This window comes from Anabrus simplex, chromosome 1, assembly GCF_040414725.1.
Source record: "Anabrus simplex isolate iqAnaSimp1 chromosome 1, ASM4041472v1, whole genome shotgun sequence".
Lineage (NCBI taxonomy): Eukaryota > Metazoa > Arthropoda > Insecta > Orthoptera > Tettigoniidae > Anabrus > Anabrus simplex.
Genome location: NC_090265.1, coordinates 1,517,490,837 through 1,517,508,275, shown reverse-complemented (window position 1 = coordinate 1,517,508,275; position 17,439 = coordinate 1,517,490,837). Strand labels below are relative to the sequence as shown.

Genomic DNA, 17,439 nt, shown 5'->3' with positions numbered 1-17,439 from the left:
ACTACGGTAGTGGGTGAAAAGTTCAAGACATTGACATTGTGTGTTAGTGAAAATGCGTTTAAAGGTTACCTAGCTTCGTCATAGAAAATAACAGAGAATAGATATATCTCTGCGACCTGAGTCACGGCCAGCTGGACTCCCTACTCACGGCACGATGTCGGGTGCTGGAATCCAGTGCGACTCTGAGGATTTGAATCCAGCATCTATGGAACATGGCCACAATATCATGGACGTGGAGCGCACACATGATACATGCAACAGAAGTATTGAGCAGAATGCGGAAACGAATCTGAGGCTTGATATCACTCAACAAATTATGGAGGATATGCTAAAAGAGGAAGAACAACTGGAAATCGCCAGGGGCCTGTTGAAAAGTATTCTTGCAATTCAGCAGAAAAATATGAAGATTGAAATTCAGCAAGGTTTAAGGAAATTGGAGGAAGCCCTAGATGCGGGATCTACGCACAGAAAAGCCTGGAAAGCAACTAGAGCATTAATGCAAAAGGATTTGACCGATCAAGAGAAAGTAGAACAGAGCACCGCAAACAGAAACGTAGAACAGGATAACTGGGAAATAGCGTTATCCAAGAAGAAGAAGAAGAGGGAACAGAGGCAGAAGAAGGCAGATGAAGATGAAGGTACTCAACCTGAACCAGTACCGGTATCTGAAACTGTTAAAAAGAACGAGCAACGGAAACGTTCAACTATAAGAAGCCGCCCAGAAGCCGTACTTATTAAACCGATGAATGGCAAGACTTTTGCAGATGTTGTGAAGGATATCCGCAGCAAGGTGAACCCAGAAGACAGTGGCGCCAGTGTTAGATCTATCAGGAAAACTATGTCTGGAGCAGTTCTTCTTGAATTTAATAAGGCCACGGAAAAGGAGAATAGAGACAATTTTAATAAATCACTTAAAGGCGCTCTTGGACATGATGGCGAAGTAAAGGTTTTGACGCCTAGAACTACATTGGAAATTCGGGATATGGACAGTGCCACCACTATTTCCGACGTAGAGGAGGCTGTAAGACGTGAATTAGAAAATTTTAATCAAGAATTGAAGGTCTCAATCACAAATCCGAACAGCAGGGGACAAAAACTCGCCATCGTGGAGATAGAAGATAGCGAGGCACGAAAGCTGTTAGACATAGGCAAAATTAAACTAGGCTGGCTATACTGCAGAGTAAGACGGTGGGCCGTAGTTCCTCGGTGCTTTAGATGTCTGTCATATGGGCATCAAGCACGAAACTGTAAAGGATTGGACAGAAGTAAGCTCTGCTTTAAGTGCGGAGAAGCTGGTCACAAGGCAGTAGGATGCAAAACGAATCCACGATGCATAATTTGCACAGATATGGGCGTTGAAGAGCCAAAACGACATCATGCTCTTGGCTCAGGCAAGTGTATTGTGTTTCGTGAAGCACTAGAAAAGGCCAAAAAGCAGTGGTGAATGGTACAGATCCTTCAAGCCAATATACACAGGAGTCTAACTGCCAATGATCTATTGACGCAGATAATCTATGAGATAGGAGCAGACATCTTGATTCTCAGCGAACAATATCAAGACAGAGAACAACCAGGCTGGTTTTCAGACAATCTAGGGACAGCTGCGATATGGGTACCAGACCTTGGAAAATACTCAGTTACAAATCAAGGATGCGGAGATGGTTTCGTCTGGGTCCAAGTTGAGAAGGTAATTTTTGTCAGCTGTTATTTTACCCTGAACGAGGCTATTTCTGACTTCCAGACAAAACTAGATGGGCTTGAAGATACTCTGCAAGGGATGAACACTAACCTAGTTGTTGCTGGTGATTTTAATGCTCAAGCAGTTGAATGGAACATGCCTCAAACAGATTCTAGGGGGCGGCGTACAATGGAGATGGTCGCGAGATTGGGATTAATGGTTATCAACGTTGGTAATGTGACAACCTTTCGGCGACCAGGGTGTCAGGGAACCATACCAGATGTAACCTTTGCTTCTGAAGACATTGCGTCTAGGGTAACTGAATGGCGAGTAATTGAAGAATATACTGGAAGCGATCATCAGTATATCACTTTTCGTGTACTTCAAGAGACTCCGAATCTAAGGATTACCACGCCCAAGTCAGAAAGATGGAACATAGCCACTATGGACAGAGAAAAATTTCATGAAGTAATACAGAATGGAATGGATTGTATGACGGATACATGTCACGGAGGCAAAAGAAGCATTATTGCTAATAAATGCGTGGAACACACCATGAGACTCCTTCAGCAAGCATGCGACGCATCTATGACCAGAATCAAACAACGGAGAGGCAAGCGTCCAGCATATTGGTGGAATGAAGAAATTGCTGAGTTGAGGAAACAATGCCTGCGACTCAGACGAAGCAGACGAAGGACACAAAGAGCACGACATAACGACGCAGCTCTCTCAGTAGAGTATAAGACTATGAAGAAAAGACTGCGAAATACAATTAAAAAGAGTAAAGCCGACAAGTGGTGGGAAATGTCCAAGGAAGTGGATGAAAATCCATGGGGATTAGGGTATAAAATTGTCATGAAGAAATTCGGGATGATACCAAGCCCTATTATGGATCCACGCACCATGGAAGAAATAGTGCACACATTATTCCCTGATCATGCAGAGAGGATTGATGATGAGGCCGAGAAAGAACTAGACAATGTACCACCTTTTACAATTGAAGAATTGATAACAGCAATTAATTCCCTTAGAAATAAGAAAGCCCCTGGTCCAGATGGTATTCCAGCAGAAGTACTAAAGGTGGCAGCCGAATTATGTCCTCAACTGCTGTTGAGAATGTATAATCATTGTTTGAAAGCGGGAATTTTTAGCTTTCGTTGGAAGATAGCTAGATTGGTTCTGATCAGTAAAGGGAAAACTGGGGGTTACAGACCTCTATGTATGCTGGACACTGCCGGGAAAGGTTTAGAGAAGCTTCTACAACCGAGAATACTAGCAGCAGTCCGATTAGCTGGCGACCTATCCGACCAACAACATGGATTTCGCAGAGGTCACTCAACGCTAGATGCTGTGAAGGAAGTGGTGAAGACAGCAGAACGAGCTCAAACGGGTAATCATTATTCTAGGAAACTGACGCTTCTTGTGACTCTAGATGTTAAAAATGCCTTCAACTCGGCAAGATGGAGTGATATTTTGGAAGCTCTAGAAGAAACTTTCAAGCTACCAGAATATCTCATGTATATACTGCGAGACTATTTGAAAGACCGTACATTGTTATACGACACGGAAGACGGTCAGAGAAGAAAACGGCTCACAGCTGGTGCAGCGCAAGGCTCAATTCTCGGACCACACCTTTGGAACATCATGTATGATGATTTATTACGGCTGGAGATGCCAGAAGATGTAAAACTAGTGGGTTATGCTGATGATGTGGCTGCTGTGATAGTAACCCGTAACCTAGAGCTGGCTCAATTTAAATTGAATCAGGTGATGCGACGTGTCAAAGAATGGATGATAAATCACAAGTTAGAACTCGCAGATCACAAAACGGAAATTGTCCTCCTGACGAGGAAAAGGATTAATACTGTTGTACCGATGCAGATCGGACAGATGGCCATCGAAACAACTAGGAGCACAAAATATCTTGGTGTAACGCTTGATACTAAGCTTACATATTGGGACCACATCCAACGGGTAACAGATAAGGCAGCGAAAACCATGACTGCACTGAGCAGACTCATGGGAAATATCAAGGGACCGATATCTAGTAAAAGGCGGCTTCTCATGTCAATTGATCAATCGATACTGCTATACGGTTCGGAAATTTGGGCTGAATCGTTAAAAATTGTGAAATATCGGAGAAGAATTGCGGCTGTACAACGGAGAGCAGCTTTACGAATTGCTTGCGCATATCGCACAGTATCAGAACCCGCGATTCTAGTAGTAGCAGCAGTAGCTCCCATTGACTTGTTGGCTTTCGAAAGACAAGAAATTTGGCTCACACAAGAAGAGCTAGGAAGGAAAAGGGCAAAGGCTTTGGCTCATAGTCGCAGAATGCAACGATGGCAAACAAGATGGGAAGAGGATTCTAGAGGGAAATGGACGAAAAGACTGATACCTTCTCTGGGCGTATGGGTTGCCCGAAATCATGGTGAAGTGAACTACTATCTCACACAGTTCCTGACAGGTCATGGATACTTCCGAAAATTTCTTCATAGGCTAGGGCTAGCAACTAGTCCGGTGTGCATATACTGCGGCGATATCGATGACGTATCACATACTTTCTTTGTGTGTGTTCATTGGCTGCCACAAAGAAGATGCTTAGAAGTTATGCACGGAGAATTGACGCCAGAAGGGATCGTGTCAGTAATGCTACGAAGTCGAGAATCTTGGGACCAGGTAGCAGTCTACGTAGAAAATATTCTGCGTCAGAAGAAGAAGGACCTGGACGATTACGACAGATAGTAAAGCAGAAGAAGGAAGATGAAGCACAAGATGCATTAAGCACGACATCCGCCCTGAAGTAATGCGAGAGCGGTTCCGGGGCGGAGATAAACGTCGTGGGAAAAGGGAGTGTGGTTTTTAGTGGGTAAGAATCTCCACACACTTGTTGAGTGCGGACCCTCACAAGCGTCTTATGAAAGATTTTCCACACTCCCTCGCAAAAAAAAAAATAAAAAAAAAAAAAAAAAAATAAATTATTATTATTATTATTATTATTATTATTATTATTATTATTATTATTATAATAATTATTATTATTGAAGAATATACTGGAAGCGATCATCAGTATATCACTTTTCGTGTACTTCAAGAGACTCCGAATCTAAGGATTACCACGCCCAAGTCAGAAAGATGGAACATAGCCACTATGGACAGAGAAAAATTTCATGAAGTAATACAGAATGGAATGGATTGTATGACGGATACATGTCACGGAGGCAAAAGAAGCATTATTGCTAATAAATGCGTGGAACACACCATGAGACTCCTTCAGCAAGCATGCGACGCATCTATGACCAGAATCAAACAACGGAGAGGCAAGCGTCCAGCATATTGGTGGAATGAAGAAATTGCTGAGTTGAGGAAACAATGCCTGAGACTCAGACGAAGGACACAAAGAGCACGACATAACGACGCAGCTCTCTCAGTAGAGTATAAGACTATGAAGAAAAGACTGCGAAATACAATTAAAAAGAGTAAAGCCGACAAGTGGTGGGAAATGTCCAAGGAAGTGGATGAAAATCCATGGGGATTAGGGTATAAAATTGTCATGAAGAAATTCGGGATGATACCAAGCCCTATCATGGATCCACGCACCATGGAAGAAATAGTGCACACATTATTCCCTGATCATGTAGAGAGGATTGATGATGAGGCCGAGAAAGAACTAGACAATGTACCACCTTTTACAATTGAAGAATTGATAACAGCAATTAATTCCCTTAGAAATAAGAAAGCCCCTGGTCCAGATGGTATTCCAGCAGAAGTACTAAAGGTGGCAGCCGAATTATGTCCTCAACTGCTGTTGAGAATGTATAATCATTGTTTGAAAGCGGGAATTTTTAGCTTTCGTTGGAAGATAGCTAGATTGGTTCTGATCAGTAAAGGGAAAACTGGGGGTTACAGACCTCTATGTATGCTGGACACTGCCGGGAAAGGTTTAGAGAAGCTTCTACAACCGAGAATACTAGCAGCAGTCCGATTAGCTGGCGACCTATCCGACCAACAACATGGATTTCGCAGAGGTCACTCAACGCTAGATGCTGTGAAGGAAGTGGTGAAGACAGCAGAACGAGCTCAAACGGGTAATCATTATTCTAGGAAACTGACGCTTCTTGTGACTCTAGATGTTAAAAATGCCTTCAACTCGGCAAGATGGAGTGATATTTTGGAAGCTCTAGAAGAAACTTTCAAGCTACCAGAATATCTCATGTATATACTGCGAGACTATTTGAAAGACCGTACATTGTTATACGACACGGAAGACGGTCAGAGAAGAAAACGGCTCACAGCTGGTGCAGCGCAAGGCTCAATTCTCGGACCACACCTTTGGAACATCATGTATGATGATTTATTACGGCTGGAGATGCCAGAAGATGTAAAACTTGTGGGTTATGCTGATGATGTGGCTGCTGTGATAGTAACCCGTAACCTAGAGCTGGCTCAATTTAAATTGAATCAGGTGATGCGACGTGTCAAAGAATGGATGATAAATCACAAGTTAGAACTCGCAGATCACAAAACGGAAATTGTCCTCCTGACGAGGAAAAGGATTAATACTGTTGTACCGATGCAGATCGGACAGATAGCCATCGAAACAACTAGGAGCACAAAATATCTTGGTGTAACGCTTGATACTAAGCTTACATATTGGGACCACATCCAACGGGTAACAGATAAGGCAGCGAAAACCATGACTGCACTGAGCAGACTCATGGGAAATATCAAGGGACCGATATCTAGTAAAAGGCGGCTTCTCATGTCAATTGTTCAATCGATACTGCTATACGGTTCGGAAATTTGGGCTGAATCGTTAAAAATTGTGAAATATCGGAGAAGAATTGCGGCTGTACAACGGAGAGCAGCTTTACGAATTGCTTGCGCATATCGCACAATATCAGAACCCGCGATTCTAGTAGTAGCAGCAGTAGCTCCCATTGACTTGTTGGCCTTCGAAAGACAAGAAATTTGGCTCACACAAGAAGAGCTAGGAAGGAAAAGGGCAAAGGCTTTGGCTCATAGTCGCAGAATGCAACGATGGCAAACAAGATGGGAAGATGATTCTAGAGGGAAATGGACGAAAAGACTGATACCTTCTCTGGGCGTATGGGTTGCCCGAAATCATGGTGAAGTGAACTACTATCTCACACAGTTCCTGACAGGTCATGGATACTTCCGAAAATTTCTTCATAGGCTAGGGCTAGCAACTAGTCCGGTGTGCATATACTGCGGCGATATCGATGACGTATCACATACTTTCTTTGTGTGTGTTCATTGGCTGCCACAAAGAAGATGCTTAGAAGTTATGCACGGAGAATTGACGCCAGAAGGGATCGTGTCAGTAATGCTACGAAGTCGAGAATCTTGGGACCAGGTGGCAGTCTACGTAGAAAATATTCTGCGTCAGAAGAAGAAGGACCTGGACGATTACGACAGATAGTAAAGCAGAAGAAGGAAGATGAAGCACAAGATGCATCAAGCACGACATCCGCCCTGAAGTAATGCGAGAGCGGTTCCGGGGCGGAGATAAACGTCGTGGGAAAAGGGAGTGTGGTTTTTAGTGGGTAAGAATCTCCACACACTTGTTGAGTGCGGACCCTCACAAGCGTCTTATGAAAGATTTTCCACACTCCCTCGCAAAAAAAAAAAATTATTATTATTATTATTATTATTATTATTATTATTATTATTATTATTATTATTATTATTATTATGTAACAGATTATATTTCATTTAATATTTGGGTCATTGCTATACTCAGTACAAGTTGTAGAAATTGCAAAGCTTGAATTGTAGTTGCTTCTTGTCACTGTTACATAAATTTTGGCTTCGGCTTATATTGTCTCCTTATTTGCATTTTATCTTATTTTATCATTATGTAATTGCTGTCGACTGTGTCAGTAACTGTCACTTGAGTGTGGGTGTGACCGTACAGTCTTCATTGTCTTATCCATTTTAACGTGAAGTATTGCTTCCGTGATTTGGTGAAGCTATCTCCTTTTAGGTGTCACCTTGGTATTTTAATGGTGTATTCGGGTGATTAAGGTGCAAATTAAGACATTCAAGCTTTGTAATGTCATGTATCAAGGGTGTAAACCCTTTTTACCCTACATATAGGCAGTAGCCGAGAGTTATACAATAAATTGTAAATTTCTGTAAAAGTAAGTGAATGAGTTTACATTGAAATAATTTGGTTATAAGATCTCCGAAGGAGGCCTTGGACAAAATTCTACACTGTAATTTTTCACTATGATTATCAGCCAGTTAATTGTTGAAGGTAGGCCTATATTTGATTTGAATTCAAGGTTTTAAACCTATTTAATTTCTTTTTGTTTATTCTTGGTTCCATTTAATTACTCTGAACACACAATGACATGAATTTACTCTTGCTGGGTAATTATTTTACATTTTCATTGAAATTATTTCGTATTTCTTACCTTTCAAATCACAGTTAGGCATTAAATTCTTCTTAAAACGTATTGATGCTTATCATTTAAGTAGAATTAGTATGAAACTGGTCCTTAGGTTAGCAAATATTATTTTCCCCATCTCTCTTATTTATCAGAGCTGAATCCAGTCCTATACTCTAATTTTTCAATTTTAAAATTGTATATGAACTTGATTTTACAAGTGTATATAATAATAGTCATCACAGAATAATGAAGACAACTCATCACCAGAGATGAGATTTTGTATATTTTTGACTCACAAGGGTTATCTTGTTGTAAAATAGTTTTTAAGCTTAAAGAGTTAATTATATCGATATGTTGTTGTACATTATTAGCATTTAGACTTTCACGGCCCATGTAACTATTCATGAGTTATATTTTTGGGCTTATGCCGTGTAAATAATTGTAAACACACTCAACGTTTCAAAAGGAACCTTGCCTTTCTTCATCAGGAGACAAAAGAGAAAAGAAACGATGTATTGATGGCTGCTAGGAGAAAGCAACCTCAGTGAATCATGGCTACCTATAATCAGAAACATTAGAGAGTAATGCTTTGCTGTTACTATTTATTGTCTCTAGCACTGGGCTAAAATGGCGTCTCCTTTACATCTTTGGGCACCATTTGAAGCTTCCTTGTTGCTTTCTCCTAGCAACCATCAATACGTCGTTTCTTTTCTCTTTTGTCTCCTGATGAAGAAAGGCAAGGTTCCTTTTGAAACGTTGAGTGTGTTTACGATTATTTACATGGCATAAGCCCAAAAATATAACTCATGAACTGTTGTACATTGTTATATCGCCAAGTTTTTCTTACTTTATTATGCAGCTGATGATGGTGTCTGAATGAGCACCGAAACTAGTTCTGCAATAAAATATATGTTGTAAATACCATCTAACAACATTGTATCTGTATTGAATAAAGTGGAACCTACAAGATTTTTAGTTCAATTGTGATCTCAGTTCAATACGGGCAAATAAAATGAAGTTCCTAATGTTTAATAGTATCCAGGTGGTGTAACTGCATTAATAAAATTGCACCAACAGAGTTTAAAGGTTTGAATCATAATGGAGTACTGAATACTCAAATATTAAGTGATGCCATTTACTAGGATGTCAACTTTTGCAGAACATCCAGATTTGATGTGGGAGACAAATGGAATGTGGTGACCATGGAATGAGAGACTTTCACCAATGGAGAAATGGAGATTAGCTGTGGTACGTTTGACATTACCATGGAAGGATAAATTGGATTGATAATCTGACCTAACCTGATGGACTGAGACCAACAAGATGAATACATAAAAACTTAATTTTGTAAAGGATATTATCGAGAAGTGATTAGGGGACATAGTTTGTTTTATGTAGATTAAATTGTAAAAGAGTTTATTTTTTTTGCTCTGAAGGCAAATTAATTAATTATTTAAAAGTGATGTATGTATCACTTAATTCATTCCTCTTGGAGTATATTTTGTTTGTGATAGAATGTGTAATTTCAGTGTTTAGAAGGGAAGTTAACATTATTTGTATATTTATGATTGACGTTATTTGACTTACATCTTGTCTGCTGGGTGATTGTAAAATAGGATTTGTCATCATGTTAATTAGGCTAAGTTACTTTATAGTCTAATACAGTTGTGATCGCTTATGTCTGTGGATTTAACAAGGACTTTGACTCGTCCTTATGCCGACTGGTTGATTGTCGTAGATATCTATGAGCTGTTTAACGAATATAGTCTCTTTACGTTAGAATTACAGTGTTCGAATTATGTTTCTGTGCAAGCAACTATATATTAGGTGTTACGTGAATGGTTGCAATATTGTTGTGTGAAATGAGCCTGTCGATGACAGTCGTATGGGACAGAACGACATTCCTAGATTTGATACAGCCTTTCAAATTTGGGAGTTGTATGGAATAGGACAATATTCCCCAAAGTGATATGTTGGAGTAACACTGTGTTGTGATTTATCATTAGAGACTATTTTTAAGTTACAGTTAGAATGTTGTGATCTATCATTAGAGACTATTTTTAAGTTACAGTTAGAATGTTGTGATCTATCATTAGAGATTATTTTTGAGTTATAGTTAGAAGGTTTGCCTTATACTTCATCAATTTAATCATACCGAGCATGTTTTATTCAAAATATTCAAATGCATTCGAGGCTATGTTGTAACTTATTCATCTCATGATTTGCTGCCGAGAACCTGGGATAATTATACAGTGGCGCAATTATGTTTTATGTCGTGAAGGTTTTGACATGATCATTTAACATTCTTTCACTCAATTCAATTACCTGAAGCACTTATTTAAGTGTTCATTTTTTTGTGTTGTAAATAATTGGAATTATTGTTAAGTCTTCTAATTGCAATTAATATAATTATAGGGTATTGTTGTACGGTTACTGATTTCTATTAGAAAGTGATACATTTACAGATCATGTTATTTGTGAGTTATATTTGTTGTTGCGAGTAATGCTATTTTAGTTAAGAAGCCAGAAATCAATGCCGGTGCCTCCTAGTCTGAAGTCTGTTACTCTAACTACAAGACAAAGAAAGACCTCCATTAATGCTACTGCAAGTACAATTACTATAAAAATTATTTCAATATACAAGTAATAGTCTTTTGACTCTGTTAAATCATTTTAGCCTATAAAATGAATGTGAAGTTCAGAAAAATGGTGAACATTTTGCATTCCTCTATAATAATTAAGAAATACATCAATGAAATTAATGGCTTTAGCATTATTAATTACATGAAAAGAAAACTTTTGTTTCTTTCCACTGTATGGTAGGTCTACACAAAAGATGTCCAACGGTCATGGCTCAATAAGTTACTGCAAATGAGGGATCTTCTAACTGTGATTAAAGCCTGTTATTAATAAAAATTAAAACAAAATTAAAACTTCCCTCTGATACTTACAGGAAACATTTTGGAGATGAAGACAATAAGGGGAGCACTTTCTGCACTAGAACACGTAAGAAATGCAGGCTTTAGGGCTTGAGTTTCACTTGGAAAACTATCAAATCTTTGTGTATGAGAGCACATGAGCTTTTCTGCCTTTTCTTCAGATATCTCTGCAGGGCATGGAAGTTTCTTACATACCATATCTGCAAAATTATAGAAAGAAATCACAGTAATTGAGCACTGTAATTATACATTTTAGAAATCTTCTACTACAAAATAGCAGTTCTAACCTAATACAGCAGTAGCTAGGGGCAACCACTGCGAACAAGCTGCTTGAAGCTGAACTTTGCTGTCAGTATGGCGCATATCCCGAGTACTAAGCTGGATGTTCAAGCTTGTTAATATCTTCTGCAGTTTCTCTTTGTCCTGAAATCATTCAATTTACATTTTTCCACATTAGTCAACTAACACTATCTAGAGTACAAACAAAGCCATAATTAAGACGAACATCCATTAAATCTGAGAATCAATGCCAAAAATTGTTCCCATACAAAATATTATGATGGTGACTGTCATTTAAATTTTAAGGTCTTGCGAGCGACATCACTAAGTTAGCGCCAAGTCTCCTCAGCACTTGATCAGAGACAAGTCAAGTGTGCAAGGCCAGCCCCTTTGCCACCACTCTGTTTCCACTATGTGACCTCATTGTCGGCTAGAGATGGGCAAAGTGACACTGCTGACTGTTTTGAAATGTTCGATACGGCACAGCGAATTGCTTCGGAGCAGTGTGTCAACGCACAGCACACTTTCATCTCGGACTGTTTAAGACAAGCAGTACCTGGATAGTGTCTCGCGATGGGATAGGGAAGCAGTGTGTCGACACACGGCACCTTCTGTCACAGACTACATAAGAAGCAGTGTACCGCGATGGCATGCCGAAACATGAACCACGCTTCATAGCTAAGTTCAGTTCACTGAATAAACTGTTTGATGTTCTGATAACAAAAAATATGAGGTTTATGAAATATTTAATGAGCAAATGTACAAAATATAGTATGATAAATAGATGATGTGTAGTATAATAGTACTAGTATATAGTAATATTATGTGTTTGCTTCTTCACTAAGCGCTTAGAATGATGTTAAAAGGGATAAGTTTTAAAGTTAAAAAGTGCACTAAAGAAGTAACTAATTAAATAATTATAAAATGATTAATGAAATTTAAGAAGAGTTCAAAATATGTATTTTATGTACAATAACAAACTTAACCTAATCCAGTTACAAAAATATAGTAAAATACTAGTCTAAGTAAATGAACTGAAAAATGAAATGGCGTTCGGCTTTTAGTGCTGGGAGGTGTCCAAGGACTTCAGCTTACCAGGTGCAGGTCTTTCGATTTGACGCCCATAGATGACCTCTGCGTGGTGATGAGAATGAAATTATGATGAAGACAACACACACATCCACCCCCTGTGCCAGCGAAATTAACCAATGATGGTTAAAATTCCTGACCCTGCCGGGAATCAAACCCGGGACCCCAGTGACCAAAGGCCAGCACACTAACCATTTAGCCATGGAGCCGGACAGTAAATGAACTAACTTAAATAATTATAAAATGGGTAATGAAATCCAAGAAGTGTCGGAAATCACAATTTTATGTACATTAACAAACAACCTAAACCAGTTACGAAAGCATAGTAAGATAGTTCATAAACTAAACAAACTAAATGAACTAATTTGAATGTTTATAAAATGAGAAATTAAATCTAAGAAGAGTCCAAAGTTAGTATTATATGTAAAGTAACAACTTGATATAATCCAGTTTTAAAACATACTTCAAATTGAAGTTTAAAAACATAATTGTCGAAAATGTTACATTTGACAAACAAGGGGCGTCTTTCTGTGATAGTATGACCCTGCTTTGAAAACAATATCCTTTCTTCTGTCTTAAACTAAGAGTACATGCGGAGTACATTGTTCTTTTAGAAACCTGCATTGCGATTCAGAATATGAAGCATCTATTAACAAGTATCGGCTCATCTTAAGGGCATTTGTCATGCGGAATGTTTCTATAGAGGTGAGAAGAGCACCGTCACTGTTTTGGAGCATCGATGTAGCTGACATGTACAAAACAAATGTAGTTTCTGTTCACGTAACACGACACATGAAGCAATTTCACTGCTTCAAAACAGTGAAGCGTTGACGTGTCGAGGTATCAAGGCAGCTGATTGTGCTGGTACAGTGTTTTGAAGCTAACTAACTAACTCTACTGTCGGCCTTCCTGATGGTGCAAGAGAAAACTGGAGCTTTCCAATTCCAGAGTGTTCCAGAGCTTTCTTCTCGTCCGAAGAATCTGGAAGGGCTGGCCTTCCTATTTAAGGTATGCCAGATGAGCTTCAGCAGTTCAGTGTTGGCTCAGTTTTACTAGCAATCCAGACAGTTCAGGGGAGTGCAGCTGTGGATATTGTTGACAGAGTGTTCTTAGTGCAAATCTACACAATACACGATTTTTTAAAAACAAGTCACTCAGTCAATATCATAGATCAGGAGTTTATATCATGACCTGTCAGGAGTGTCAAAAACAGTACATAATAAAATCAGGAAGAAGTTAAAAAATTAGATATAACGAACAGATGACGATATTGAGTTATGTGTGAACATACACGTAACAATCAATCAATCAATCAATCAATCAATCAATCAATCAATCAATCAATCAATCAATCAATCAATCAATCAATCAATCAATACTGATCTACATTTAGGGCAGTCGCTCAGGTGGCAGATTTCCTATCTGTTGTTTTCCTAGCCTTTTCTTAAATGATTTCAAAGAAATTGGAAATTTATTGAATCTCTCCCTTGGTAACTTATTAAGTTATTCCAATCCCGAACTCCTCTTTCTATAAATTAATATTTGCCCCAATTTGTCCTCTTGAATTCCAACTTTATCTTCATATTGTGATCTTTCCTACCTTTAAAGACGCCACTCAAACTTATTCATCTACTAATGTCATTCCACGCCATCTCTCCGCTGACGGCTCAGAACATACCACTTAAATACAAAGTATGTTACGAGTGTTATTTTTTTAATATCCACCTATTCAATACAAAGAGATCTTATTTTTAGAAATTAAATATTGTTATAAAATGTTAAGGGACATGTTTCGCCCATATTAAGGGCATCATCAGCCTCAAAGTCAAACATGTATGGTGAAAAATCAGGATCCTGATTGTTCTTACAAGTCGTAAAAAGTGGATATCAATGTAGGTGTTTGTCTAAACATAAAAATTATTAGAATGTCCTTGGTTAAAATCATAGCATCAAGCTGCATGTCATGAGTTCACACGATTATACTTTCCGGAGCGTTGAGTCAATGCGCCCAAAAACCTGTTGGGGGTAGAGCAATAAATAACTCAATCTTTATAATGAAACAGAAATGTGTTTCCTTGAATATGCCCTCTCCTCCAACAGGAGTATCCTTATCTGCCTTCTTTGCTAGGTTCAATTTCCTAGAAAGTTCCTTCAATTTCTCCTTACTTCCACAGCCATTTCTATTTCTTTCCAATCTGCACCTCCTTACTCTCTTTATTTCTCTATTATAATAAGGTGGGTCTTTACCATTCCTTACCACCTTTAAAGGTAAAAACCTGTTTTCACATTCCTCAACAATTGCTTTAAACCCATCCCAGAGTCTGGTTACATTTTTATTTATCGTTTTCCACCGATCATAGTTACATTTTAGAAACTGCCTCATGCCTGCTTTATCAGGCATATGGTACTGCCTAATAGTCCAACTTTTAAGACCTTCCTTTCTATCACATTTATTTTTAACTACGACGAAAACAGCTTCATGACCAGTAATGCCATCTATTACTTCTCTTTCTCTATAGAGCTTTCTGAATCAGCTGTTCTTCCCACATTAGCTTATTAGCCATTTGTTGGTCATGCTTCCTGTCGTTCGCATTACCTTCCCAATTGACATTTGGTAAATTCAGATCTCCCGCTACAATTACATTCCTCTCCATGTCGTTTCCCACATACCTGATTATCTTATCAAATAATTCTGAATCAGCGTCAGCGCTACCCTTTCCCGGTCTGTACACTCCAAGACATCAAGATGCCTATTATCTTTAGAAATGAACCTTACACCTAGAATTTCATGTTTGTTATCTTTAAAACTTTTTTCGTAACTTACAAATTCTTCTTTCACCTCCCCCCCCTTCCGACCATTCCTATCCTACCTCTACGATACACACTCCAGTTCCGTGAGAATATTTCTGCATCCATTATATCATTTCTCTGCCATGATTCAACTACTACAATATCTGGTAGATATATATCTATTAAATTAATTGGGAGTGAGATGTGTAGATCATAATGGGTGGGTAGAAGATAGGGATCTGCGCTCAGATGGCCTTCAACTTAAACCGCAGTGGTATGTATAAGTTAGGAAACTTGTTTAGAAGGGTTATAGGGACGTGATAAATTTCATATTTGAGCCCGTATTGTCAAAAAGTATCAACTTGTGAAGACTACATTAAACTTTATTGGTGATACGTGTTTCATCCTTCTTATGGGACATCCTCAGTCCATAAAATCATTGAAATATGGTAAGGACACAATAAAATTAGATGAATAAAAGGTCTTTGAATCTTGTGATGTGGCGTTCTAGCATCTTGTCATTCTGGAATCTTAAAATAACATAAACATGGACATGATGTGAACCATGAAGTCCATCTATTGCACAAAATAAAATATCGTTACATGCGTGGAATTGTGCAAATATAATACAACATGAGTAAATATGCGAATTAAATTAATCATATAGTTATCTTGAAGTTACCAAAGACATTACCACAAGGTTACAGACTTTTATAAGTTGTTGTTTTGATGCCAACCAGGCAGGTAGAGATAACAAATATTTAAATCTAAAGACCAAAATTGCAAAAATAGGTAAAAAACTGTCTCAAAGACAGACTCATCCCTAATTTTTTGAAATCTGTTCAAAACAAGAATGTTTTGTCACACTAGCATAGAAAGACACAAGAGAAATCCAACATTCTATGGATCAGAAACAAAATTAACTTTCTCTGTAGGAAAAAAGCCTTGTGTTAACACTCAGTTATACGAGGCCCATTTTGTTGCTTCTTCCTCCTTCATCCCATTAGAATGGAATTCTTTTCAACATTTTTGTCAATGATAAAATTGCAGACCTACTTGTAAACAGATCAAGTTAGTTTACAAAACTAATACACTTAGGTGCAATAGTAAGAGAACCGATGGTTATTCTCCCTCGTCTACGGATTATAATAATCAGGCCAATTCAATCATCCCCGAAATTCAGAAGCCTGTTATCAATCTTTCGAAGACCCATTTTGATAAGTTGGAAATAAGAGTTATGGAGAAGGATCCCAAATTCAATTAGCCCGTTCAATTCAAATTCAAGGACGCAATCACGATCACGGAGGAAGCTGAAAGTGCAGTACAGAAGTTACCGATCGAGAACCAAACTGAAACTAAATTTAATACTAAGAAAAAACTTTCTAATTTAATAAGTAACAACGAAGTAGGAGTTCCTTTAACATCACAACCAAATAATAGGTTCACTGAAACAGAAAATTTAGGAGAATGATATGATTTTGACTAAGGTGGACAAGGGGAATGCTACGATCATTATGAGTAAAGAATCATACATACAGAAAACCAAAACCTTTTTTACAGTGAATTCATTCAAAATTATAAAAAAAGACCCTACTAGTATTATCCAGAGAAACTTAAAGCAACTTCTTAAATGATCTTCTTTCATCCTCAATGAAAGGGAGTCTCAAAAACTTATTAATATGAACCCGGGTATCCCTATGGCTAGGGCACTACCGAAGGTGCATAAAGAGAATATACATATAAGACCTATCATCAATTTCAAAAATAGCCCTGTATACAAGACGTCTAGATTTATACACAATTTAAGAAAAGAACATTATAGATTTGAGAGTAATAAGTCCATTAAGAATTCCAAGGGATTTTGTGATTGTACCATAGATCTAAACATGCAATTGGACCAGAAGATGTATTCATCTGATGTCAAAAACATGTTCCTGAATATTCTGGTATCAAAAATGATAAATCCTGTAAATAACGATCTACTCAAATATAGTAATTTAAGTAAGCTAATAATTATTTCACCTTTAATGGTCAGATTTATAAACAGGAAGGTCTTCCCATAGGTACACCCTTCGGGGATTATGGCAGAAATGTACACGTATTCACTCGAAAATAATAAAATCAACAACATTAAAGGAATTGGTTGAGATACGTGGACGACACATATACAATAACTGATCACAGCATTACTAATGGAGTGGAGGTATTGGAACAATGAAATAATATGGATTCACAGATTAAATTTTCT

General features: G+C 38.2%; 1 protein-coding gene across 1 annotated transcript in view; it reads right to left on the bottom strand.

Annotated features, from left to right (window-relative positions):
* The window catches only part of LOC136861636 (elongation factor-like GTPase 1), a 279,187-nt gene that overhangs the window by 127,585 nt on the left and 134,163 nt on the right, over positions 1-17,439 (bottom strand). The window contains exons 8-9 of the mRNA XM_067138835.2: positions 11,321-11,456; positions 11,046-11,233 (exon numbers count right to left, since the gene is read on the bottom strand). Coding sequence (XP_066994936.2) covers positions 11,046-11,233; positions 11,321-11,456 — 324 coding nt within the window. The remainder of the gene's footprint in view (positions 1-11,045; positions 11,234-11,320; positions 11,457-17,439) is intronic.